At 37.7% G+C, this 27898-nt stretch overlaps 2 protein-coding genes and 2 long non-coding RNA genes across 5 annotated transcripts; 1 reads left to right on the top strand and 3 right to left on the bottom strand.

The window, feature by feature from the left end:
• Nucleotides 1-257: 257 nt before the first annotated feature.
• LOC121888558 (polycystic kidney disease 1 like 1-like) lies at nt 258-27376 on the top strand. The gene is made up of 24 exons (XM_042400163.1): nt 258-782; nt 1525-1764; nt 1904-2036; nt 2116-2319; nt 2708-2889; nt 2978-3178; nt 3313-3407; nt 3488-3727; nt 3871-3933; nt 4139-4404; nt 5076-5160; nt 5238-5417; nt 5514-5591; nt 8164-8306; nt 8819-8939; nt 9059-9185; nt 9414-9606; nt 9712-9768; nt 9877-10331; nt 10447-10451; nt 10774-10972; nt 11116-11199; nt 11290-11518; nt 26891-27376. The coding sequence occupies exons 1-24, from the start codon at nt 547-549 to the stop codon at nt 27128-27130; spliced, it is 4056 nt and encodes a 1351-aa protein (XP_042256097.1). The 5' UTR covers nt 258-546; the 3' UTR covers nt 27131-27376.
• On the bottom strand, nt 5899-6962 carry LOC121888022. The gene is made up of 2 exons (XR_006093113.1): nt 6563-6962; nt 5899-6431 (listed from the first exon to the last, which is right to left on the bottom strand). It is a non-coding gene; the product is annotated as an uncharacterized LOC121888022 (long non-coding RNA).
• On the bottom strand, nt 12038-14651 carry LOC121888017 (heavy metal-binding protein HIP-like). Of its 2 annotated transcripts, XM_042399269.1 has the most exons (8): nt 14374-14651; nt 14251-14292; nt 13880-13942; nt 13706-13768; nt 13426-13488; nt 13248-13310; nt 12909-13037; nt 12038-12321 (listed from the first exon to the last, which is right to left on the bottom strand). In XM_042399269.1, exons 1-8 carry the CDS (start codon nt 14627-14629, stop codon nt 12038-12040), a joined length of 963 nt encoding a protein of 320 aa, XP_042255203.1. In that variant the 5' UTR covers nt 14630-14651. The 2 variants fall into 2 exon arrangements, with proteins under 2 accessions (XP_042255203.1, XP_042255204.1); XM_042399270.1 differs by lacking the exons at nt 13426-13488; nt 13706-13768.
• On the bottom strand, nt 18166-21538 carry LOC121888024. Its single transcript, XR_006093116.1, has 3 exons — nt 21460-21538; nt 19310-19815; nt 18166-19226 (listed from the first exon to the last, which is right to left on the bottom strand). It is a non-coding gene; the product is annotated as an uncharacterized LOC121888024 (long non-coding RNA).
• Nucleotides 27377-27898: the final 522 nt, after the last annotated feature.

Here is a 27898-nt window from a genome sequence, read left to right as displayed (position 1 = left end):
ACAAGAGCGCGACAGTACGTGTTGAGGGGAAACGGAAGCCGTCACCACAAGTTAATCCAACCTGGCAACCACCCACTAGTCAAAGGCCTGTTCACAACCTTACTGACAATGGTAAGGAAGTAACTGACACTCACTGAGCAGTACAAAACATACACGTTTATTTCTTGTAAATGTTAAGAAAAATATCATATAAACTCAGATTTTATGTTTTTTATGTTTATCTTTCATTGTGACAAAGTTCTTAAATAATTCCCTAATGTATTTTTAATGTACAAGCACCATCCAAAACAGCTGCTTTGTTACATACAGCTTTAGTTCAATCAAAGTCTCTGCTTTAATCTGAATGTGACACTGCAAAGGTGTTGATAAGCTAACTTTCGGAAGTTTATTACTGTCAAAGAAAATGTAAGTTTCAACATAATTAAGTAAATGAATGCTCATAATGCATCCTTTAATCTGTCTTTTTTCCACATTTTCTCTTATTTACCACTTTCTTGAGACAACATCATTTTGTTTAAAACAGCAGTATTTCTTCATCTCTCTGTCATGGAGTGTTTACATTTCTGTGACAAATACATAACATGTCGACCATGCAATCTGTTTTGTCCTCTAGCTGTGAGGATTCATGCAGCACAACAAGCTTATCCCACAAACACAGATATAACCTTCCTGGTTGTAGCTGATGTGCCAGTCCCTGTGGAGTTTCTCTGGTACTTCGGAGACTCAAAATCCGCCAGAACCACCTCAAAGACCATCACCAAAAGATACTACACTCCCGGCAGGTACAACACACAGAAACAAATATTTGAAATACAGTGTAGGTGCTGTTTTGACTATAATGTAGCTGATTTATTCTATTATTAATTACCAAAAAATTGTTCAAATTAATTATGTGACTATTTTTTATGACTTCAAAATGATGTCAAAAGTGCTCCTAATCTTCCAGACTTATAGATTAACCTCTGTGAATGTGACTCTAATAGCATTTTTCAAGTGTTCAAATGTTGTGTTTCTCCTTTAACTAAAGCCATTTTTCCATTCATAAGAGCCAGAAGGGTAAAATATTTGTGTCTCATTACAGTCAACATCTGGTGACAACGGATGTGATTACTTTTCCATTTGCAAATTATGTGGATACCTCAAGTAATCAGTTTAAGAGCTTGTGCATTTACGTTACTGTAAACTGTGTCGAAAAAATGAGGACAACCTTAGCTTGAATGTGTATATACTGAGGCATGTAAACACAGTGGTGCATGTGCAGGATTTCAGTTTTTTCGATATTTAAAATCCTAAATATACATTTATAAATTTCCTAATTTTCTGGGTTGTTTTTTTTTTTTTTTTTTTTAGATATTTAAGCAATTAAATCATCAAAACTATCTCATAACCGTAGTGAGAGAACAACAAATAACTAAAATACATGTAGACACAGTACATATATCTTATCCTGAACCTTTGATAGCACACAGGATAGTATTTACGACACTTAAATCCACCATTCAAATCCGCCTCTCTTTGATGTAGGTATGATGTAGTCGTAGTCGTGTCTGGTGGTCGGATCTCCCTCACCTCTGAAGTGTTCCCGCTGGTCATCCAGAGAGCAGTAAAGCTCAACAGGCTTGTCCACCGGGCCTCTGTCCTGCAGAACCACACAGTGACGCTGCGTTGCCGGGTCAACGTGGGCACCGATGTCATCTTTCTGTGGAGCTTTGGAGACGGACCAACAAGGCTGGGACAGAGCACAGAGCAGCACATCTTCCACGAGTGAGCAAGAAAGTTTCACTATGAATCTTGATGTAGCGTTAGCTTTAAGTTAGCTCAGGCAAATTCAAATGTGCATGGTATATCTGCTTAACTGAAATGTGTATTTGTGCTTCTGTTCTGTATGTGTTTCTCTCCGCAGGACAGGTGAGTTCACAGTGGAAGTGATTGTATCTAACCTGGTGAGCTCTGCCTCTCTGAGCAGTCACATCTTTGTTGTCGACCAGCCATGTCAGCCTCCACCAGTCAAAAACATGGGGCCTCTCAAACTACAGGTACATTTCACCAGCATGACTGTCATCTTTATCTCATCAGAGTATGGCTGAGTATATCTAAAAAGATCCCGTCTCCTAGGTGCGAAGATATGAGGTTATCCATCTGGGGGTAACCTATGAGACTGAAGTTGACTGTGACAAATCAGGAGGCCTTAACTACACCTGGGCCTTGTTTGACTCTGCAGGCCAGGTCTTCCCTTTGACTCTCACAAACATTCACAGACAGAGCCTCATACTGCCAAGCCATCTCCTGCACTATGACGCCTACACTGCCATAGCCAGGGTAAGTAGCCAACGAAAACTGTTGTGCATGAAGGAGAGAGGAGACTCCATCACAATTAACAGCCTTAAAATATCAATGTTTTGTTGGTGGGTTGCCAAATAGTAAGATAAGGAATGTTTATAATTGATCAAGTGGTGCACAGACTCCTTGAACTGTCTGAAAATATAGTTAGAGTCCATCCTGTTTTGTTTTAATCCAAACAAATGTTATTGTTATTGTGAAAATTCAGACATTTTCAGTTGACTGTTTTTCACTGTGATACAAGAAAATACTATAAAATGTAAATTGGCCCATGTACAACCTCACCTTTTGTGGCAAATTGAGTGCAGACACAATTAATTAACATGAGTGATTGTGATTTGACCCTGTAGCTGCAGTTGTTCTGCAGGTTCAGGTTGTCGGCAGTGTGGTGTACAGTAACTACAGTGTGAGAGTTCAAGTGATACCCAGCCCTCCTATGGCGTCCATTCAGGGCGGCACCAACGTCTTCATTAACATCAGAAACACCACCGTGGTAACCCTAGACGGGCAGAGATCTTACAACCCTGACTTCCCCATGAACCCAGTCAGGTAGAGAGAAACTGCACTGCATTCCAATTTTCGATTGGACTCAAATGTGCATCCGAACTTGACTCTGTTTTTAATTTTCTCTTAATAGCTTCAGCTGGGCATGTAAACCAGTCAGCTCCGTCACCGGATCCTGTTTCAACCAACACGTTACCACTTCCTCTTCTGTGCTCACATTTCCTGCTAGTTTCCTAAAACTACATGACCAATTTCGATTCACACTCACCATCAGCAGTGGAGAGCATTCAGCTTCAACAGAGACCTTCCTCACAGTTACATCAAATGTAATTAGGTATGAATTATGTAACAAAAACTAAATCACTATATCCCAATGACTATAACTACACAGTATTTTTTGGAAAGTTGAAGATTGCTTTGAATTAACCTGAACTGACTTTTAACATGTACTTAAATGTTCTCTGTCAGTGCCTTGTGTGAAGACCGTGATGTTTCCCGACAAAACATCCAGTACACCTGGAGCCTGTACTTGGTCAATGCTTTGTCCAAACCTGTCACAGAAGGTAAAACACTTGTAAATTGCCAGTGTTTCATTTGTTAGAGACATTTTCAGCATATTATATCCTTTTCTATTCTATTCTAGTCCCATTTTGTTACACAGTGGATCTCAGTGCTCCTTCCACCATCAGTGAGGGTCCTGCTACCTCTCCTCAGACTCCTGGGACTTCCACCCTGCATCCACCTGCTGCAGATGCTTCACACTACACTCATACTGTCCCCCTGAGTGAGAATGCTTCTGAAACTGCAGCCAAAAAGCAAAATCCGAATGTGACTGACAGCGAGACATCATTAAAGAAGAACAGAAACATGTTACACATCACCGGTGTGTTATTAAATGTGACTGGGGGGATAAAAATGGCAACCTCTGAGCCAATTCACAAGTGATCACCTTAGTGAAAACAAATTCTGAGGGGACCAACGGTATAACTGACTAAATTTGATGTCTCCCTTTTAATCCTCACACAGGTTTGACAGACCCTGAGCCACTCCTCAGCTCTTCTCCAGTCAACATAAGAACAGCAGAGTCAGGTAATAGTGGGGAGCTGTTTATACTACCATAATACTGCTAGCTTTTATTGGAATCCAATATTTAAAAAAAAAAAAAAAGCCCCAAAGTGTTTGTGTCCTGGACATCAATAAGGAAACCTACAAGAAGTAATTATGTGCAAGGTCATAGTTACAGTAAAATTGGTAGTTTATGAATTATTTAACAGAATATCCTCTTTATGTCCAGGAGAGCCCATTCATCATCCTCTGGGAGAGTTTCTAGAGCCTCTGTACTCCTCCACTGAATACTTGCCCTTGACAATGGTAGCGGCCAGAATGATGTTATCAGCAAATTCCCTATTGACTCAGACTCCTCTACTGACTGGGAGTTTTCTTTTCCTGTCCCAGAGAGTGGTGATGTGGGAGATGGACTGGGTGAGAAAAAACATATCTGAAACTTTGGCTGTCACAGCCGCAGTCAATCAAAATCAAATTGAAACTGAATCTGGTCTTTGAATGAGGAGGTTATCAGTCATTCTGGCTGATTACACCTCTGTTCAGGTTGAAGTTGGGTGGAAAATTATGTGAGGTCACACTACATATACTAATAAGATTGATAGTGTGAGGGAAATGTGGACCAAGCGCAGTCTGTGTACATATACACAGTCCAAAGAAGATGTCTAATCAGGCACAATTAGTGAAAACTAGGTGTAACATGGATGTATAAGGTTTTAAACCTGCATTAACCACTGTTTTAGCCACTTGGGGGCAGCAGAAACAAACTATTATCACCACATTGACACATTATCATCTTATAAAGTAGATATAGCAAACCTGTTAGCAAACAGTTGCCTATTTACACATCCAGCAGATATGGAGCAACATTAGCGTTTGAGTCATGTTTACACTAGTTTGTTGCTAACATTTCACATAGTAATTTAATCCAATGTTAATATAAATATATTGATTACAGCAGCTTTAAGAAAAATATTATTTATGAAATATAAGGAGCAAAATCAGCCAGTACATGAAAAAAACAAATTTCAAACCAACTCACAGCAAAATGCTACCATGTAAAAATAGGAAACCAAACCACTTAATTTCTGTGTCTGATCCTAACATAATTAGTAACTTCTTTTATGTGCAGATTTTCGGTGTGAATCTGCAATGTGCATTAAAGCTGATCTGCTCTTATAGATTCAGATTATGATGTTCCCTTCCTGAGCACAGAGGAGGGAGACCCAGGAATCTCAGCAGGAAGACCCACAGGTACATACTGTATGTGTGTGTATATGCAAATTGTCACATGTGTAAAAGATTATATATTAACTTGTATGTATTCTCAGGTGTGGATGATGACACCTTCAGTCCAGAAGATGACTCAGTGTTTGATCCAGCATCACATGTCGATGAGGGGAGTAATCTGGTGGATTCCAGGCCATCTATGGTGATCCAGGAGCCAACCTTGCTTGATTTACCTCGAGGCCCAGTAGACAGAGCGCTGTTTGAGTCCTACACTTACACAGGTACATTATTCAGAAAACTCCACAAACACATATTTCCTCTCTCTTTTTCTGTATCTCAGTTTTTAGTCATAATTTTCTCTCTGTCCGTCTTTACAGGAATTTCCTCCCCTTTGTTCAGCTTCAGACCGTTCAGTCCGAGACCGGGGAGCAGATACATGTTGGGGGTTACTGCCAGTAAGTTTAATTTTTGCTAAAATGCAATAGGCAATACACAAACCCATAAAAGTGCATTTATACATCTTAACTATGAGTGGTAAGGGGGTCAACTGGAAACTGAAAGTCGTATTCTTGCTGATTATGGTCATTGTTACAGTTGTAAAAGTATTTCAAAGTACTGGAGGTCAAAATGAGTCATTAAAGACAGGCCAGACAGCTCTTTCCCAACACAAAGGAGCTATGATGTACAAATTGATTGTTGCAGATAATGTCTGTGAGGGTGGGCCGAGCAGCGAGGCACAAAAATGATGAGTTGCAGGCAGAGTTCAGCAGTCCAAGTGAATTTTATTTGCCGTCAGTGGAGCCTCATGCAGATACTTACAGTGGACATAAATATCTGGCCAAAGTGGAAAGAAAAATAAAAAAATAAAAATAACTAACTAACCAAAAATAACCCCTTTCTCAAAAATAGGAGAATACACAACAACAACAAAAAAAAGAAATCAACTCTAAACTGCACTTTGGCTATGCCCCCTGAGATTAGGCCCAAGGCAGGAGCTGCAGACTGAAGCTGTATCTGTCTCTGTATGACCAAAAGCCTGGAGTCACCTCAGACTTCTCCCTTTTATACAGGTGGACTCCACCTACTCAAGAAAACAATATCAATTATCTCTTACAAAACACTCCAAAGGACAGCAATATTAAATAATAATATACGGTCAAATAGAAATTCATTTGAGTTTACTCTAAAATATGTTTTTCCCCAAAAACAGGCAAAACTGCACTTAGTCTCTTCCCCTGGGAACCCCTCTACTTAACCTGGTGGACTGCACTAGATTGAGTTTGCCAGTTCCTGGTCTGACAGAGGAAGAAAGAGCACAACAGAGAAAACAGGTGAAGCATAATTTAAACTCAATAAACTGAGTACTTGTAACACAACTGCAATGTGTCCTCTTTTTTTATCACCACATTTTAAATGTGTGTGTTACCAGACATAGGGGAAATCTGGATCGGCAGCAAAGGTTACACAGGCAAGGGCGCACTGTGTAGCCGATAAAAACATGGTCTGTGGACTGTGGATTAATAAGGGAGAGAGCCAAAGTTAGCGTCTTGCTCTAGCCGGTGCTCATTTAATATTGACACAACAGTATAAAACGGTACATATTTCTCAGTTACGTCAGTTTCCTGAAACCTACAGCTACAAGGTTCATATTTCACATTCACACCAAAACATGTTACAAAAATAAAATAAATGTTGAAACCAAATTCACAATAAACAATATAAAACATTTTGTCTAACGAAAAATAACTTCACATGAATTCAAAATATGACTTACATTTCTAAATAAATAAGAATAGGCTTAACTACAATATAATGTAATATATGTATAAAATATAATCTCAGATATATATATATATATATATATGTATAAAATATAATTTACAGCACAAAAATTATATTACCCAAAACACACATTTACTTTACTGACATTACTACATTCACTCCTATTTTAACACATACACCACAGTTACACTCATCCTACACTGATATAACGTACACAGAACCTTTCTGCAACATTAGCATAACACTCACCTGCACTTGCACTTAACCTCTTAAAAAAATGGCGCGACTCTGCCTTGTTAACGAGCGACCGGAAGTGAAACTGGTTTGAACATAGCATATCTATTTACCATTAACTCGCGGCTGACTGGCTTATACTCTAAAACAATCTTTTAAACACATTTTCATATGTTACCACATGCAAATGCCTGTAACTTTCACTGACAAAATAGTAGAAAACCGAAATTCACGGAGGTAACTATTATCAATGGCGGCGCCCACGAAACATACAGCAACAAAAATACGTTCCAAATACATCCATGTCACAACTTCACAGAACGATTTGCAATGCATTTACATTAGTTAGTAAACAAAGCTAATCATAGAAAAGCAAGTTTTAACATACCTGTGGATTAATAAGGGAGAGAGCCAAAGTTAGCGTTTTGCTCTAGCCGATGCTCATTTAATATTGAGCTGCGCATGAGCAGAGCAGATACAAGTGACCTCCCTCAGGTATCCACAGTGGCATTAGAGCGCTGCCTACTGACACCTTTGAGTATTGACCTGATGTCAAAACTGTATAAACAGAGTTAGATTGGTTCAAATAATTAGCAAAAAATTAGGGGGTGTCTGTTTACATAAAAAACTTTACATGTGGCATTTCCAACCCATTACATGTGCATTGTACAAGCCAATGTAAGCAAACACCTACACATTAAGTAAACAAGCTGTTGAAAATCTCTGACCATCAAGAAGATTGAGAGGAGAGGGCTGCTGATGCACATTTGTGTGTGTATGTGGCATATGTGCCTTACTCTAGGGCACGGGGCTTCCCTGTGACAATGTCAGTGTTAATGAAATAACAGCAGCAAGGGAAAACTGCAGTCATCACATAATGTTCTAATTGTCCTGTAAGAGGTTGACACTGACATTGATTCTGTGTCAGCCCATTATTTGTTTTCCAAAGGAATATTGGAGGGATGGATCTGGATGCTAACACTGTTGTTCTGTTTTATCTTTTGAACTCAGAGTCTCAAAGTAGTTTTCTGGGCCGGACTCAGATATTCTTAAAAACCAACCCTGCACCAAAAGGAATGACGTGCCAGGTGCAACCGATCAAAGGGTCGGAGTTATACACACACTTCAGCATCTTCTGCACCTCGGGGAAAGAGGTATCTCCCATCTCACATACATACATTTACACAAAGAAGTAAATGACCAAGCACTTTAACTTATTACTTATTTGACTTTCAGGTCCTCTGTGTGGGAGTGGTTTTTCAGTGCAGGAAAAAAAGTAAAGGCTAATTTGATCGTCTTTTGAACAGTAGTACTTTTTAAATGTATTTTTAGTCCTTGAGAATACTCTCAATCGCTGAAGCAAAGGGAGCTAAATTGCCACTCACAGTGAAGTTGTGATTGCTTAATGGTGCCATAAGTACATGCTAAGATGTAGTGACATTTTTTAAATTTATTTCCCTACATCACACTTACTAATCCACTGTCCCATTCACTGGGAAAGTTCAGATTTTTACACTCTAAATACGCTCAAGGAATCTGAACATCACAAACTACAAATGTATCTACTTCTTCTCTCCAGCTTTTGTTTCTTTACACGATTTCCTTCATGTCAACCCTCACCCTCAAGTTGTGTGTGTATGTGATTGTGTGTGTGTGTGCGCCAAAGGACTTACTGTATGAGTACAGCTTCAGTGTCGGAAACAGACCTCCCAGGATATTGTATCAGGGGAGAGACTTCCAGTACTACTTCAGCCTTCCTTCTGGAGACCGCAGCGACGACAATAAAGGTAAACATACTGACATTGATTCATGACTATTAAATTCCACACAGATGTTTTATCAAGACATATTATCACAGAAATTTCCCTTTGATTGTTTGAGTGACTGAACGTCATTGTTTCCACAGTAACTATTTACACAAAGATCAGAAGCAGCACATATGGAACAGCCACTAAACCCTGTCCTGTCACCGTCCAAGTCCAGCCAAGCTTCCTCAGAGACTCCTCTTCCCATCATGATCCTTATCTGGAGCTGTAAGAAAGGTTTCACAAACTAGCAACCCAAAACATTGTTCTTACAAATTACTTACTATTGATTTATAAATCAATAAAACACTTAATTAAAACTTAAACCCCTTTTTAAGTATTCCTTATCAGGAAGTGGTACTCATAACCCTGCTCATTTAGGTTTCTAAGCAAGTCAACTGTCAGTTTTTGTCAATATTTTGTATTGTTGTGTTACTAATTTCTCTCTCTCTCCAGTTCAGAGTCAGGTCTGAGGAACCTGTCAGCTCTGGTGCAGCTTGGGAACAGTGTGGAGATCCGTAACTACATTAGTCTCCTTTCCAGCATCCTGAACAGACTCAGCATGGACACCAAGGCCAACACACACGCACAGAGACGCATATGCAATATACTCATTTGCACAGTGTGTGAACTCGAGAGCAGCGAACAGGTGCACACACATATATGCAAGACTGACAGAAGAACATTCATAATTCCCTCAAATATTTTCTTTAAGCTTCTCTGACTCTTTTGATAACATGTAATTTAATCCCAGGTATCAATGGTGGACAGCATCCACATTCTCAACAACCTTTTACAAGTCACAAGTCAGGTAGGTGAACGATTGCCTTCTTTCATGGACTTTAAAGGACAAACAGATGCTGATAGATTCATGCTGAAAGATGAAAATTGTTTCTCACACTTGCTTTATCCTTCTTAGGTAACATTAGCCAGTGCCAGACGGGTGAGAGCTCACATTCAGGCCATCTCAGAGCAGTTTTCTGAGTCCAGTGTTCCTGTCTGGTACCATCTGGACCAGAAGACACTGAACAGCCTGGTCACCCTGCTCTCATACAGCCTGCAGGCTGCTGTCACCGGTTATGACTTCACAACCAACAGTGCTGACATTACACAAGAAATGGAATCAGACTCATTTGCTGGTGAAAACACAAGAAATGCTATAGCTGATCGAAATGGCTGCATATCACACTCGTCCAGTGGTGTTTTTATTAAAACATCTATTTCAACAAAGCCGGCAATGCGGCTTGTAGATGATATTCTGCAGACTGCTTCAGATCTTGTGAGAAAAAACAAACATGTTTCCTCACACTCACTTACTTTTTTTGCACTTCCATTTACTTATCATAAAAATCCTACATCCAATGCTCATTTAATGTAATAAATGTTGCAGATTATAGTATTCTTTTTTTTTTTACATTTCCTCTCCCTCCTGCTCTCATTCATCATCCACAAAAAATCTTCATGTTTTCTGAATAAATCTTTGATGCAGAATGTGTAACTCAAATAGTCAAACAAGGTTTAAGCATGTAATATGTAAAAAAGAGGTATACTGTATCATCAGTGTTTAAAATGTGTGTCCAACATGTCTCATAGTTTGTAGATATTTGAGTGATACTTGTGATCAAAATTTTAAAATCCAATTTCCTCTGTTTTTCTGAAAGACAAAATATAACATAGAAAGTGTGTTGTGATCATATTAAACTGATTATTATTCACCATCCATTTGACAGTTTGTTGGCAAGACAATGCTCATTCGGTGCAATAAGTGTCTCACTGTCTTCAGTGAATGTTTTAAACAATCAAAAAAAATGTCTAGCTCCAGGTGTTTGTTACTTGGCCCTGCTGAATGCTGACTTTGCGAAGCCACCCAGACACAGTCACCTGAGCAGCCAGGTCAACTACAGTCTCACAGCAGACAGCAACCTGTGTTTGTCCTGGAATGGCCACCAGGGGGCCTGGACACACATTGGCTGCAGAACACAGCAGGCAGACACAAATACTACAGTCAACTGCAGGTAAGGCAGGGGTTGTGTGTGTGGGGGGGCAGTTATGCACAGACACTAAAACACCCACACACACTGCAAAAAAGAACTACACATTGTGATGTTTTACAGAAGTTAATCACTTCATATTTCTCTGTATTTCCTGTTTGTCTCAGTTGTCACCAGTTGAGGCTGTTGACTGTGGTGCAGCAGCAGATCCAGAGCAGCCATGACACAGTCGATCTGGACCCATTCCTAAGGTGACCTCATCCTCCTGAGGCTCAAAAAGAGCAAAACAAATTTCTCTGTTACTTTAACTGTAGCAGTAATTTGGACCTTTTCTTTACTAGCACATGGTCCTGTACGACACAAACATCATTCTGTGTGACAGTGCTCTGTGTGCTGGTGCTGTGTGTTTGCCTGTACGTCCCGGGGTTGGTGGTGTGTAGGAGAGCTGACGTCATCTCCGAGGAGAATCAGAGAGTCCACTACCTTACTGACAACTCTCTATGTGACCCATACCTCTATGCTGTGACCATCCACACTGGTCTCTACTCTGCAGCCAGTATGAGTGCAAAGGTAAGGCTGTCATTTGTTCCTTCAGACCAGCAGAGTTGGTCACACTGCTTTTAATTTATTGAAACTGACTTGTGGTTCTTAAATAACTGATCATGATCAGTCATGACCATAAGGGTCGTCATTTGGATGCTGCTGTCTTATCAAAATGACATTTGCAGTACTTTGATACCAGGATATTCTTGCTGTGTTCTCTCTTCATAAAACAGCTGTATATGGAGTCATAGAATATTGTCATGCTACTACAGGAGTTGCGTAAAGCATTTTTCTTCAAAATGCTTTACGAAATTATTTTAATTACATATGACATCCTCTTCATATTAATTAACACTAAAATGTAACTTTTCTTAAACTGTGGAGAGGTTGTTTGATATTGTCAGTAGAGAACTTTTTCATCTTGTGTCTTGCTCATGTAACCAGACAAAAATACACACACACAAACAGATTATTTGGATTCCATATTTTTAATAGTGTAATGTTGAGACTTCATGCAATCAACTGTGGTTGTTTTTACAGCAGACCTCACATAGCAAAAAGTAGGAATCCACTAAAAGTGGTACGATTATTGGCACTATCATAAACAAGGTAGCCTGAGGGGAGAACCAGGTAGATCACATCTCCCTTTTCCAGTTGAAGAACAAATCCATTAGACACACTGACATAACCATGGCTATCATTTATATCATCAGAGATAGTAATTCTCTTGTCATTGTGATACAGGTAAATACCCATCCAATTTGAAGACCGTGTTTCAAACCCAGTGAATCTGAAGTAGTAGGTTCCTCTGACTGGGGCTGTAAAGACACCTGCAACAAAGGAGGAATTCAGTCTTTTAATTGATTTTGTCAGGCTTTATAGGTGTGTGTCTAACTCTGGGAATTTGTTGCCAAGTCTGTGTATGTTAGATTGTGTTAGAAATCTAATCAAGGAGTCAATTCAGTGAAAACACAAACCAAACCAAATACAAGTGAGAACTATCAAAGCTTTCACAGAAGAACCCATTAGAATACAAAAAGACTGCCAAATACAATAAAAATAGCTACATAATACTTTAAAACATGTGCAAACTCTATAAAAGAGAAAGTCCCTTCACCAAAATGGCATCATGTATATCCCAGTATAACATACTTTATCTGAAAGAGCTTTATAAGAGCTTCCAACCCAGAACTAGCCTACTAAGAAGACAAGAAATGCAAACAAAGAAAAGAATGTGAAAAATGGAGAGACAGACAATTTCAAGAGAGATATTCCTCTCTTGGACTACTAAGGATTCAATAAAAGTTATCCATAAAAAGGCAATTCCAAAAAAAATGATAAGTTGGATCATAAATCTATAAGATTGTGTAATAATTCAAATAAAACCAGTGTGAGAAGGTGAAAGAGGTATATGTACCTGTAGTTGGGCTATAAGCCTGGCCGATGTTGGTGAAAATTTTACTGAACTTAAGTGTGATTTCAGTATTGAAGGGTCCAACATATCCTGCGTCAGTAAGGCCGACAGAAAACGCCACCTTTGGTTGTTCTGTGTGAATGTGGAAGACACACATAGAGAGAATATTTTCCTCTCACATCAGTAACAGCTGCAAAATGTCACTTCTGCCTCATTTAATAACTGTATTCATGTCACTCTGCATCCTGCTGCACAGAGGATGACCCTCGATTTACCGTTGCCATTCTCACTGCTACCATAATATGACATTTTGACTTTTTAATAATGATATAAGCAGCTCACCTGCATTCTCTCTCTTGAGCTCCTCCACCTGGAGCTCATTGGAGCTCATTCTGGCCTCCAACACTGTGAACACATTCATCATTTTTATTGTAAAGGAGGTAAACTACCTACATAACTGGAACTTGAAAAACATGTATGTGTATCTAATAAACTGGCAGCTGTGTGTTTTGCAGCTTACCGGTGTTCTCCCTCTTGAGCTCCTCCACCACGTTTTCAGCAGTGTTCAATCGGGTCTTCAAATCTGAATTTAAAAAAAATCTGCGTTAGAGGGGATATAAATTAAAATTAACATCCACATGTAAAATTTTATTAGTATTTGTAACTTGTTTCCTCCAAATAAATCTTGTTACTCCTTTTTCATCACTTTTGGACTTCACATCTGATAGTTTGAATCAACAACATGTTTTCTAACATAAAATGCCATTTTTACTCATATTTTCTTTTCTTTTTTTTTTTACCGGAGTTCTCCCTCTTGAGCTCCTCCACCACTTTTTCACAGTTGTTCATTCTGGCCTCCAACACTGTGAACACATTTATCATTTTTATTGTAAAGGAGGTAAATTACATAACTGGAACTTAAAATACATGTATGTGTATCTAATAAACTGGCAGCTGTGTATTTTGCAGCTTACCGGTGTTCTCCCTCTTGAGCTCCTCCACCACGTTTTCAGCAGTGTTCAATCTGGCCTCCAAAACTGTGAACACATTTCTAGTTACTACTAATGAAAGATTTACAGTTGATCAGCAGTCAAGTGTAAAATGACATTAAAATGTATAATATGTGAAAACTGCATGAATAAACCCAAATTTTCACTGTCGTTCATTCTGGCCTCCAAAACTGTGAATACATTTAAAGTTTTTTACCAAAAGGTTCATTTTGAATCTTAGATATTAATCTCAGTAAACAGTAAAAGATTCGGTTACATTTCACTCTTGAGCTTGACAGGAAAAACATCACAAACATGAATAATTATATATCATTTAATAAAATGTAAATATCTACCTGCATTCTTGATTTCACTGGCTGTCAGTCTGGCCTGTATGGCTGGAATAAAAGCAGTAAATTAGTCCTAAAAGTAATGAATATGTGAACATTGCATGAATCTGTTTTAGCACTATGTTGAACCTGTATTCTCTTGCTCCAGCTTCTCCATCTTCCTCAGTTCCACACTGTGTTGGATCACCATGTCTCTCAGCTCCTCCAGCTCAGCCCAGATATCAGGGGTGATGTTAGTCTGATCACTGGTTGCTTTAACATCCAGGATCTCAGACTGAACCTCTGTCTGAGTGATATCATTCTCTGTCACCCCTCCACTCTCACCCTGAGCCCTCGTCCAGTACAGACAGAGCAGCAACGCCAGAAAAGCTGCAGCACTCCTCATTGTGAAATATCACCTCTTTAGACAGCAAGATGCAGTCTGACACGTCTTGCTCAGTTCCCGTCTTTATATACACGTAAAACAGGTCATTGAACTGCTGTATGAGAATGAAACAGGTGTCTGATAACAAATATAAAAATAACACCAAAGATCCTTGAACACTGAACTGAGTTTAAAGCAATCAACAAGTTAGAATGATGTTCTTTCCTTCAATATAACAACATTAAAGGACGGGTTCACAATCTTTCAAGTCTCTCTTAAAACAACAGTCAGGTGTCCTTATGAACATGAAATATTCCTGTTCATACTGAACATTAGAAGATCCCTTCAAAATGCACTTATAATGTAATTGATGGGAGCCAAAATCCACAAGCCTCCTTTTGTGCAAAAATATATTTAAAAGTTTATCTGAAGCTAATATGAAGCTTCAGTCGCCCAAATGAGTCAAATCAAGTAGATCTCTTTCAACATTACAGTCTTTTAGTGCAAAAGTCCCTCTTTTTGTTACTATACTTCCACTATAGCTCAACAGGGAAACACTGTGTGAGGAAACACAAAGAGGGAATTTGATGCTAAAAACACTGTAAATGTGGCAGATATCCACTTGATATGACTAATTCAGAGTGTTGAAGCTTCATATAAGCTTCACATGAACTTTTAAATGCATTTCTGCACAAAATGACTTTTGGCCCCCATCACTTACATTGAAAGCACATTTGAAGAGGATCTTTTAATATCCAGTATGAACAGGAGGAATGATTACAGTGAGGAAAACCTCTTTCACTGTTCATATAGACACATGACTGTTGTTTTAAGACAGAAAAGTTGTGAACCTTTAATGTTGAATGATCATCAGATCCTCATCAGAACTAAACAGGTGATAAGTGGGATTTCAGTCTCTGATCTTTTTGTGTGTATGGGTTGGTTTTCCCAGACTCAGACATGTGTTGCACACATGTGAACATATTTAACATTAATATTATTATGAAGTATGTTTATGGTCAGCAGGTTTCAAATTTTTTACATGATCACTATGTAGGCCAACCTGTGCTCTTATTTTCACACGCTGTTACTCTGACTAGAAGATCTGCAATAGAAGGCAAAATTAATAAGCAGATTAATAATTGATCAACAGCCAGATTTAAAATCTCATGTTGAACTTGTCTCTGCTAAATACATAAATGGCTGATGGCTGATAGTCTCTGGTCAAATTAAAAAACAAAAAATGGAAATATACAGTATATCCACCATAAAGCTGATATAAAAGTTACATGGGACACCCAGGATCTCAGACTGAACCTCCGTCTGAGTGACTGGTAGGTGCAGGGGGCAGTATATAATAATATTAATGTTATTTACTTTACAGTAATGTTAATGTAACGTTAGCTTGATAGTTTGGATAGCTTTACTGCTGATGTATTGTTTGTCCACAATTACTGTAATTAACACCATACAAGTTAAAGTTCTGCTTCATGTTCTGTCAGACTGTTAAAAGGAAGCTTTTTACATTTCCAGAGTGAGTGAAAGAATCAGGAGAGAGGAGACAGAAGTGAGGAAGAATTGCAGGATGTAAAAGTGTTGAAAGAAAAACAAAGAGAAAGTAAAGAAGACACAACTGATTCAAGATTGAAAGAAACAGTTTAAGGAGGAAAGAGAAACACATAGAAGCAGCCCAGGTGTCAGGTGATGGAGAGACATGAACACATTCAAAGCAGGAAAACTGGTAAGAAACTTACAGCTGTATATAGATACATTACTGTTCTGGTAAATATTTTTAAAGGCACAATCTGTTATCCAAATGTAAACTAAAGGACATCTTAACAAACAAAAGTCAAAGCACAAATTTGAAACCTGCTATAAAAGGACTAACAAATCCTTTAATACAGGTAGTAACACTACACAACAACTCTATTATCATGATGTTTTCACAAGCTGTTAAATGGTTGAAATAGGTGAGACACCAGCAAAAAATCTCTGTGTAAATATTTAAATACTTGGGAGACTATTTTCACATTCCTGACAAGCATGTTTGGTAAAAACTGAAAATGACACATCGCAGCTCAGTGGATGTTTCTTATTGTTTTAAACCTTGAAGATGTGCTGACTAGAAGTAGAAGTAGCAGAAAAGTACTGTATATATCAGAAAAACATCCAGTGGTGAATGATCACAATTCATTTTGTTCTCATTTTGGTTGGAAAAATGTATATTAAAGAATCCTACAAAGTTGAGTCTTTATTCAGTGACATCTCTATTTTAAAAACAATTAAAACATCCAATAAGGTATTTCAACCATGTTCTGAAATACAGCAAATGGAGTCCAAGCATTTATAAAATTCTTGCGGTTTAGTTTGTTTTAAGATAAGACTGTAGCAGCTGGTTTTGTCTCACTGTCTCTTGCACTACTTTTGAACTCTGCCTCTCTGTTATTTTTAGCTGTATTTTATAATCTTTAAAGATTCTCCCCTTTTCATCCCAGTTGTTGTATGTCTTGTAGTTTTTTGGGTTTTTTTATTTCCTTGTAATTATGGGATTTGAAGAGCTATATGTTATGTCTGGATCAGAGATTGTCATCATATCAAAAGCATATTCTTTCTTTAGAAACAATATGTTTATGCTAAATGTCTTTAAAGATGCAGCCTTTTCACCATTCAGGGGTTTTTGTTTTTGAAAGCAAATTGTTTTATATGTTGTTCAGTCAAACATTATAAACTGAGTCCTTCAGACAAGAATACTTGAAGCCTTTGGCTAATCCTGCCATTCATTAACCCTTACAATGACAAAACCTTGGTCCTTACAGGACAGGACCTTTGTTTCATCAGGTGGGGGATAATGATATAGAATGATGCAGTTTGTTGTAAGATTCCATGTTACATTCTGCTTGAATATGAGTTGCTATACTTCAACAGGTTGTGCTATAAATTATGTTGGTGTATGTGGTTTTTTAAAATCTTGTTCCACGTGCCCCTTTTTAACTTTGAGCAACTGCCCCTCTAAAGGTCTCTGCACGGCCCTGCTGAGTGACATCATTCTCTGTCACCCCTCCACTCTCACCCTGAGCCCTCGTCCAGTACAGATAGAGCAGCAACACCAGAAAAGCTGCAGCACGCCTCATTGTGAAATATCACCTCTTTAGACAGCAAGATTCAGTCTGACACGTCTCACTCAGTTCCCGTCTTTATATACACGTAAAACAGGTACATTTCACTGGCTGCTTGTTACAGAAGGGAGGAAAATATCCTTAATTTCGTTGTTTTTCTTAAGTGAATTACATCGTTGTTATCTTGTAGCTTTTGGGGGATAAAGATGCAAACCTTTTTCACAACTTTATGACTGACTTAAACAACTTGGAGAAACATGTTACATGACAGTATCCATCGTCATTTTGCATTGGATGTGTGATGGTAATAATAGTCCCCCTCCCCACACTGAATGTTAGCTCCACACACGTTCCACGTTCTGTCACTTTAGCAGGAGTTGTGGTCATTCTGTCATGGAGTGTAGAATAGCAGGAATGGACCCAAATGCAGAGACCGGCATGCAGAGTTGACGAAGATCTTCTTTATTCTCAAAGCGGTAAAGGACGGAACAGGGCAACACAGAACAAACTGAACAGACCAAAAAAAAAAACAGGACTTACAAAGTAACTGAACTAACGAGGAGATGAGGTGCAGGTGGGGAGATGGGTGGAGAACTCAGGAGAGGGGAGTGAACAGACAGAGAGCCGATTGGCTCACAGGGAGCAGGGCAGGACTGATGAGTCTAACAGGGCAGGTGTGGGGAAAACAGAGCAGGGCAGGACTAATGCAGGGCAACTGTAGAAGAGTACATGAACACACAAGGAAACACAGAGCAACAGAAAACCAAAACCCAGAAAATACAATACTCTAAATCACAACCCAACATAAATCAAACCATCCCAGAATTACATAAGCTTAAGTACACAACACTATAAACTAAATAATGCAGTCCTCTAACCCACCACCCAAATAATAACAAGCAAAATCATATGACCAGAAGGACTGACAACAGAAGTGAAACACAGGAAACCCCAAAGAACACAAAAAGTCCAGAAAAACAAACAAAGTCCAGGCAAGATGTGACACATTCACTAACATGGGTTTAACAGTTAAAGTTAACTTCTTTATAAAATGTATTTCTTTTATGGTTTAGGTGAGAATGTTATATGACTTGTTAAGTCTTCTTCATCTAACCAGACAAAAACACAGAACAGTCATTTTGATTTTATAAATGCTTATATTTTTTAACATAGTAATGTTGAAACTGTGTAATATTAACTGTGGGTACTTTACAGCTGCATTCACAGAGGGAAAAGCAGAAAACCATCAAAGGTGGGATTGTCACTCTCATCTGCAACAACGTAGTCTGACTAGAGAGTCATGTAGATCACGTCCCCCTTTTCTAGTTGAAGAATTAAAGCATTAGACACAGTGACATATCCAATGCTGTCATTGCCGTCTAAACTATACATGATTCTCTTGTCCTTGTGATAAAGATTAGCACCCATCCAAGCTGAACTATGGTTGTCCCACAAGGTGTATGTGAAGTAGTAGGCTCCTCTGACTGGGGCTGTGAAGATACCTGCATCAGAGGAGAAAATCAGTGAGGGGTCAGAACTTCTCCTCACATCAGTACTGAAAACTGAATATAAAAGAGCTGAATACCTGTAGTTGGGTTGTAGGCCTGGCTGATATTGGTGAAGACTTTACTTAACTTAAGTGTGATTTCAGTATCAAAGGGTCCAACTGATCCTGCATCAGTAAGACCAACTGAAAACGCCACCCTTTGTCAGTCTGTATAAATGTGGAAGATGTGCATATTGAAAACGTCACTGATGTGCAGTCTCTGAGAAATGTAACTGCGGCTTTTGTTTGTAAAATATTTTCCTCACTGACATACTGCTTTTCAACCACACAATATAGTGACACTGCAGTCAGTTTGATGCTGATAGCAGCATTTTGACTTTCAATAATGATTTAAGCAGCTCACCTGCATTCTCTCTCTTGAGCTCCTCCACCTGGAGCTCATTCTAGCCTCCAACACGGTGAACACATTTATCACTTTTATTGTGAAATAGGATTATGGTCTGCAGTTTTCACATTTTGTCTTGATTACTATGTAGGCCTACCTGTATTCTTATTCTGAGTTGTTGTTACTCTGACCAAAAGATCTGCAAAAGAGGGGATATGTTAAATAGACATATATAGACATTAATGCAGCAAAAGTGTTCATGAACACAATGATCTTCCCACACATCACGTACTGTCTGACAAGTTGGGGACATGTCAATAAAACCACGCTAAAGCCAATAGAATCTCTGTACAAACAAACAATAAAAACTCTAGACATGAAGCCACAAGGATACCATCATTGCAATATTTGAAAAAGCACAACTTATTAAGCTGGGAAAACATGGTTAAATACAGTAGACTGTGTATTGTCTTCAAGGTATTACACAATACAGCTCCTCCACCACTCTGTACTTACATCACATTAAAAACAAGGCGAACTACCAGAGCAACAACTAGAGGAGATTGCCTTATTCCACGAAGACAAAGTAGTTTTGGCCAATCTGCTTTTTCTGTCAGAGCATCACAAGATTGGAACAATTTACCACAATACATAAGAAACTGTGCCAACTACCATTCATTCACCACAACATTAAAAGCCTGGTTCATTAACCCTTAGATGCACGAGTGACTGGACCCTACACTCTTCCATAAGTGGGTCAAAAATGACCCATATTAGAATCAATGTGTTTTTATGCCATTTTTGTCATTTTGGTTAAGAATAATCACTTGTATAATATTTAGTATTATATTTAGGTCCACACAAGAATGATTTCATGTTTGAAATATCTTTATTTTTCACTTAACATTTTTGGAAAAGAAAATTACCCAGAACAGCAATAGAAAAATGTGAACATCCATTGTGTGTGTGTGTGTGTGTGTGTGTGTTTGTATGAGTGTAACTGTCCAGTCATTGACAGTTCCTCTCTCTTTTCCCTGTTTTATCTAGCAGCCATGACACCTTGGATGAGGAAACATAAGAGTAATGTTTTCAATAGATCGATATGTAGCTATATAAATAAATACACTCACACACACTACATATAGTAATGATAGCTAAATTAGTTAGCTAGCTAGTGTTAGCTATGTTAGTATGATTTTTATCTGACCCTATATGCTTTACTGATTTTGGGTGTTGGACATGTGACATAAACATTCCAGAGTCTGCATGTCACCTGATGAAATATGGTATAGCCCTTCTGGGGGGCCTTATAAATACAAATAATGGGTCCATGGTCAAGTTTGGAACTGTTCCAGATGTGGTATGTTGTGACACATAATATGTTGTGAGGTAGCTGTCAATCAATTGATGGATGGCTCCCAACTGGGAAACATGTTATTCATGTGATAAGATAGAGATGTGTAACCCTACATAGGCTATGCACTGACAGTGGTACGTTGCCCAGACCATCTTTGTATATGGAATGGACCCGATGGCCATCGTCTAATAAACGTCTTCAAAATAAGAACTTCGCCAGCTCTTCCTTTGAACGATATCATCATACATCCTTCCTTTCAAGCTAGTTATAAAGTAGGCTAATTTGTTGATAAATAATAACATACTCTTTCACACAACAATCATGAATGACACGCACACACACACACACAATACATATAGTAATATTAGCTATCTTAGTTAGCTAGCTAGTGTTAGCTAGTTATAAAGTAGGCTAATTTGTTGATAAATAATAATAACAACAGTCATGAAAGACACACACGCAATATTATATGAAGATAATACTTACACGTATCAGCTCTTGCTGTGTAAAATAATCTTCCTGAGGGGTGACACTTCTGATATAGTCTGTGTGGTGCACAGTTAATTTAATCCTGACAGCCACAGTTGATAAGAATCAAAGGTTCCCATTGGATTCCATAGAAAATGCATGCGGGTGATTTTTGACCCACTTATGGAAGCTTGGGGTAGTAATACAAAAACTACAATTTCTTAAAATGTATAAAAGGTAAAATGTAAATGGCATTATATCAAAAACATGTTTTTTGAGGAATACCTGGAATATGAAATGATAATTTTTCATTATGAAGATATTTCGAGAAAACAACCTCACCGGATCATTTTTGACCCACTTATGCATCTAAGGGTTAAAAATCAAACTTGTGAACACTAGAACAATGAGGTGTTTTTGTGTTCTTTGATGTCTTGTCATTATTTATGCTTAGTGTAAGAGCTGCTCTTGTTTATCATAAGCTTTGTATGTAATATCCACACTTTACCAGTCCTGACATTGTGTTGTCATGCTATTTGTTGTATGTGTTGTCATGCTATTGTTGATTTTGTGTGTCTGAAGACCTGTGTTTCTTGTCTCTATGCAGTGCAGGCTTGTTTGTATCTGTATATTTTCACCGCTTTCATTGTTGATTGTATTTTCAATGCTTTTATTCGTAATATTTGTGCTTCCAATTCTTTGCCTGCCCAGGGACAACAGATGAAAATTAGCCTTTCTCACTAACTCTGGCATATTTTCAGAATTGTTATTAATATGCACTGTCCTTGTCAAATAAAGTAATAAAATTCAAATTAAATTAAATTAAAATTAGATTATGGGAAAATTAAAATGAACCACCGCACACTGAGATGACTTTACTGTGATTTTATTAGGAGCGAACAACGCGTTTCGCCTGTAGCTTCTTCAGGTTCACTCAGCACAATTGCATGAGTACTCACAGGTGGGATGAATACATCTGAGTCACATGACTATCACTGTCTTCATCTTTTAAAAGTGAGCATTTTACAAAGGGCATGGCAATAAAAGTACATATTTCAAAAAACATGACATGATTAATATTACACAGAGTTACAAGAATTTTACATCATTTAAACTTCATTAGAAAGACTATCTCCTGTAAACAGGATGATCAATCCTACAGCTGTCCCTCTACATCACTAAATGGGAAAGGTGAATGCCTAGTGGTTCATCTCTCCCTAATAGTCCAAATAGCCAGCCTGTTTTTCTCCTTATAGTGTCTAGCAATGGCATAAACCATATTTCCATTTCTAATGGCAACCTTATGCTCAGAAACTCTCAGTTTGAGATGGCGCTTTGTTTGGCCTACATACATTGAGCCACATGGGCATTTCAAGATGTAAATGACATGTGTAGAAAGACAGTGAATTCTTTTATATCATATTTCTTTCCTGTATGAGGGTGATTAAATGTCTTGGTATCAAATGTGTTTGAACAGTGTGTACATTTTTCACATCTATTATTTCCATACACTTGTTGAGAAAGCCAATTAGTTTGTGCAGGTTCCTTATACATAGAACTGACAACAGTATCTCTGACATTTCTGCCTCTTTTGAAGCAAAAACGAGGTCTAGAGGATGACAAATGATTCAAACTAGGGTCACATTCTAGGATTTTCCAGTGATGATTTATAATCTGTTTGACTTGCATAGATGCCGCACAATATTCAGTGTGTTTAGGGGGAGGATTTAATAATTCTTCCTATCCACATTGTTAGCTTTTTCAACAGTTTGATCAATGAGTGTCTGGTCACATCTCCTTTGTCTAAAACATTGAGACATTTCCTTAGTCTTAGTTTGATAATCCTCTTCTTTACTACATATTCTTCTACATCTCACAAACTGACCATATAAGATGTTGCTGATCATATGGTCAGGATGGAAACTTGTAGAGTGTAAAATGGTGTTTCTTATTGATAAATAGATGTCTCCAATTTTCCGTTTTCATTAACAGTAATCAAAGGATTCAAAAATTGATTTTTTCATGACTGTATTCCATAGTAAAATGCAAAGTGGGATGAGTGCATTTTTATATTCACTAAATGCCCTAAGTTCATCCTCCAGTTAAATAGATTAGTTGATTAACAACCCCAGATGTTACATTTCTGTTAAATCTTTTTGACTCCTTTCCAATTACTTTTTCACATCACATTTTGCAAAATTTTTTAACATTATATGCAATTTTTATTTTTAATGATGTTTTTGTAGCTTACCCATGATGTCTCTCTTGAGCTCCACAACCACATTTTCACTGGTGTTTATTCTGGACTCCAAAACTGTAACATTTTTCACAAAAAGGTTGCTGTGTTCTCTCTTCATAAAACAGTTGTGTGTGGAGTCATAGAATATTGTCGCTACTGCAGGAGTTGTACTTTTCTTCAAAATACTTTGTGAAATTATTTTTTTACATATGACATCCTCCTCATATTCATTAACACTAGAATGTTTTTTTATTCACTGATAAGTGCATACATATATAGACAATATGGACATACTAATTAATACAAAGGCAACAGGAGATGATATTGGTTTACAAAACATAAAAGGAAACAGATAGGTAACAGGGGACAGCATGTGAAGAAAAGAAAGAAAAAATTTAAAAGAAATAAAAATAAATAAGTGGAGGGCGTGATCTGTTTGGGTTTGGATGCATTTCAGGCAAGTTTTGCAGGATGGGTTTGGTTTAGTATTATTTTTATTTTTATTTTTTCCTAAAAATAAAAAAAACACACTAAAATGTAACTTGTTTTTTAAACTGTGGAGAGATTGTTTGATATTGTCAGTAGATAACTTTTTCATCCTGTGTCTTGTTCATGTAACCAGACAAAAATATACACACACAAACAGATTATTTGGATTTCATATTTTTAATATTGTAACATTGAGACTTCATGCAATCAACTGTGGGTGTTTTTACAGCAGACCTCACATAGCAAAAAGTAGGAATCCACTAAAAGTGGTACGATTATTGTGATCATCAGAAACACCGTAGCCTGTGGTGAGAGCCATGTTGATCACATCTCCCTTTTCCAGTTGAAGAACAAATCCATTAGACATCATGACAGTGCCATCGTCATAATTTCCATCATAACTACCAGTAATTCTCTGGCCATTGTGACACAATTTAATACCTATCCAACTTGACCGATCTTCAAACCCGGTGAATCTGAAGTAGTAGGTTCCTCTGACTGGAGCTGTAAAGACACCTACAACAAAGGAGGAATTCAGTCTTTTTCTCACCATTAAAATCTTATGTCAATTCAACAGGAAAATGATTTTTAATTGCTTTTATCAGGCTTTATAGGTGTGTGTCTAACTCTGGGAATTAGTCAATTCAGTAAAAACACAAACCAAACCAAATACAAGTGACAACTATCAAAGCTTTCACAGAAGAACCCATTAGAATAAAGACTGCCAAATGAAATAAAAATAGTTATATAATACTTTAAAACATGTGCAAACTATGTAAAAGAGAAAGTATCTTCACCAAAATGGCATCATGTATATCCCAGTATAACATACTTTATCTGAAAGAGCTTTATAAGAGCTTCCAACCCTGAACTAGCCTACTAAGAAGACAAGAAATACGAAAAAGGAAAAATGGCGAGACAGACAATTTCAGATATTCAGAGTTATTCCACACTTGGACTACTAAGGATTCAATAAAAGTTTTGCATGAAAAGGCAATTCCAAAAAATGATAAGTTGGATCATAAATCTATAAGATTGTGTAATAATTCAAATAAAACCAGTGTGAGAAGGTGAAAGAGGTATATGTACCTGTAGTTGGGCTATAAGCCTGGCCGATGTTGGTGAAAATTTTACTGAACTTAAGTATGATGTCACTAGTGAAGGGTCCAACTGCTCCTGCGTCAGTAAGGCCGACAGAAAATGCCACCTTTGGTCGTTCTGTGTGAATGTGGAAGACACACATAGAGAGAATATTTTCCTCTCACATCAGTAACAGCTGCAAAATGTCACTTCTGCCTCATTTAATAACTGTATTCATGTCACTCTGCATCCTGCTGCACAGAGGATGACCCTCGATTTACCGTTGCCATTCTCACTGCTACCATAATATGACATTTTGACTTTTTAATAATGATATAAGCAGCTCACCTGCACTCTCTCCCTTGAGCTTCTCCACTTCATTTTCATTGGAGGTCATTCTGGCCTCCAACACTGTGAACACATTCAGCATTTTTATTGTAAAGGAGGTTAACTACATAACTGGAACTTGAAATACATGTATGTGTATCTAATAAACTGGCAGCTGTGGATTCTGCAGCTTACCAGTGTTCTCCCTCTTGAGCTCCTCCACCATGTTTTCAGCAGTGTTCAATCTGGACTTCAAATCTGAATTTAAAGAAAATCTGCGTTAGAGGGGATATAAATTAAACATCCGCATGTAAAATTTTATCAATATGTTGAACTTGTTTCCAACAAATAGATCTTTTTACTCTTCTTTCATCACTTTTGGACTTCACATCTGATTGAGTTTTAATCAACAAAATGTTTTCTGACATAAAATGCCATTTTTACTCATGTTCTCTTTTTTTTTTACCGGTGTTCTCCCTCTTGAGCTCCTCCACTACATTTTCAGCAGTGTTCAATCTGGCCTCCAAATCTGTGAACACATTTCTAGTTACTATTATGAGAAATTTACAGTCAATCAACAGTCAAGTGTAAAATGACATCAAAATTTATAATATGTGAAAATTGCATGAATTAAACTAGATTTTCATCGATGTTTGTTGTGGCCTCCAAAACTGTAACATTTTTTTCACAAAAAGGTTAATTATGAACCTTTTATCATGATAATTTTCTAACTAAATATGTTTTTATTTCTATCATACGATGCTATTTTTGCTTTTTATTGATTTTTGTACCTTACCTGTGTACTCTGATGTTTAAAGTTTTCCCACCAAAACATCATCAATGAAACTTACCCTTATCTTAATCTCACTAAATATTTTCTCATTGCCAACATAATAAACTCAGTTTCATTTTCACACTTTGATTTTTTTAAGCTTACCTTTGTTCTCTCTCTGGAGCTCCTTGACCAAATTTTCACTGTCGTTCATTCTGGCCTCCAAAACTGTGAATACATTTAACAATTTTATTGTAAAGGAGGTAAAATACATAACTGGAACTTGAAATACACGTATGTGTAGCTTTGTGTTTTGCAGCTTACCGGTGTTCTCCCTCTTGAGCTCCTCCACCACATTTTCAGTAGTGTTCATTCTGGCCTTCAAATCTGTGAACACATTTCTAGTTACTATTATGAAAGGTTTACAGTCGATCAACAGTCAAGTGTAAAATGACATTAAAATGTATAATATGTGAAAACTGCATGAATCTAATTTAGCACTATGTGAATGAACCTGTATTCTCTTGCTCCATCTTCCTCAGCTCCAGACTGTGTTGGATCACCACGTATCTCAGCTCCTCCAGTTCAGCCCAGATATCAGGGGTGATGTTAGTCTGATCACTGGTTGCTTTAACACCCAGGATCTCAGACTGAACATCTGTCTGAGTGATATCACTCTCTGTCCCCCCTCCACTCACACCCTGAGCCCTCGTCCAGGACAGACAGAGCAGCAACGCCAGAAAAACTGCAGCACTCCTCATTGTGAAATATCACCTCTTTAGACAGCAAGATGCAGTCTGACACGTCTCGCTCAGTTCCCGTCTTTATATACACGTAAAACAGGTCACTGAACTGCTGTATGAGAATGAAACAGGTGTCTTTGATAACAAATATAAAAATAGCACCAAAGATCCTTGAACACTGAACTGAGTTTAAAGCAATCAACAAGTTAGAATGATGTTCTTCCCTTCAATATAACAACATTAAAGGACGAGTTCACAATCTTTCAAGTCTCTTTTAAAACAACAGTCAGGTGCCCTTATGAACATTAAAATGTTCCTGTTCATACTGAACATTAGAAGATCCCTTCAAAATGCACTTATAATGTAATTGATTGGAGCCAAAATCCACAAACCTCCTTTTGTGCAAAAATATATTTAAAAGTTTATCTGAAGCTAATATGAAGCTTCAGCCGTCCAAATGAGTCAAATCAAGTAGATCTCTTTCAACATTACAGTCTTTTTAGTGTAAAAGTTCCTCTTTTGTTACTATACTTCCACTATAGCTCAACAGGGAAACACTGTGTGAGGAAACACAAAGAGGGAATTTGATGCTAAAAAGACTGTAAATGTGGCAGATATCCACTTGATATGACTAACTCAGACTGTTGAAGCTTCATATAAGCTTCACATCAACTTTTAAATGCATTTCTGCACAAAATGACTTTTGGCCCCCATCACTTACATTGAAAGCACATTTGAAGAGGATCTTTTAATATCCAGTATGAACAGGAGGAATGATTACAGTGAGGAAAACCTCTTTCACTGTTC

This window comes from Thunnus maccoyii, chromosome 21 (assembly GCF_910596095.1).
Source record: "Thunnus maccoyii chromosome 21, fThuMac1.1, whole genome shotgun sequence".
Taxonomy (NCBI): Eukaryota; Metazoa; Chordata; class Actinopteri; order Scombriformes; family Scombridae; genus Thunnus; species Thunnus maccoyii.
Note: the sequence above shows the minus strand (reverse complement) of the source record. Positions and strands in the feature narration are given on the sequence as shown.

Coding starts and splice junctions, on each gene's coding strand:
- LOC121888558 (XM_042400163.1), top strand. CDS start 547: ATGGAGTGTTTACATTTCTGTGACAAATACATAACATGTCGACCATGC. Junction 5,592..8,163: donor CATGTTGGGGGTTACTGCCA/GTAAGTTTAATT, acceptor TTTTGAACTCAG/AGTCTCAAAGTAGTTTTCTG. Junction 11,519..26,890: donor CAGCCAGTATGAGTGCAAAG/GTAAGGCTGTCA, acceptor CATCTTCCTCAG/CTCCAGACTGTGTTGGATCA.
- LOC121888017 (XM_042399269.1), bottom strand. CDS start 14,629: ATGAGGAGTGCTGCAGCTTTTCTGGCGTTGCTGCTCTGTCTGTACTGG. Junction 13,489..13,705: donor GCTCAAGAGGGAGAACTCCG/GTAAAAAAAAAA, acceptor TTTTAAATTCAG/ATTTGAAGACCCGATTGAAC. Junction 13,311..13,425: donor GCTCAAGAGGGAGAACACCG/GTAAGCTGCAAA, acceptor ATGTGTTCACAG/TGTTGGAGGCCAGAATGAGC.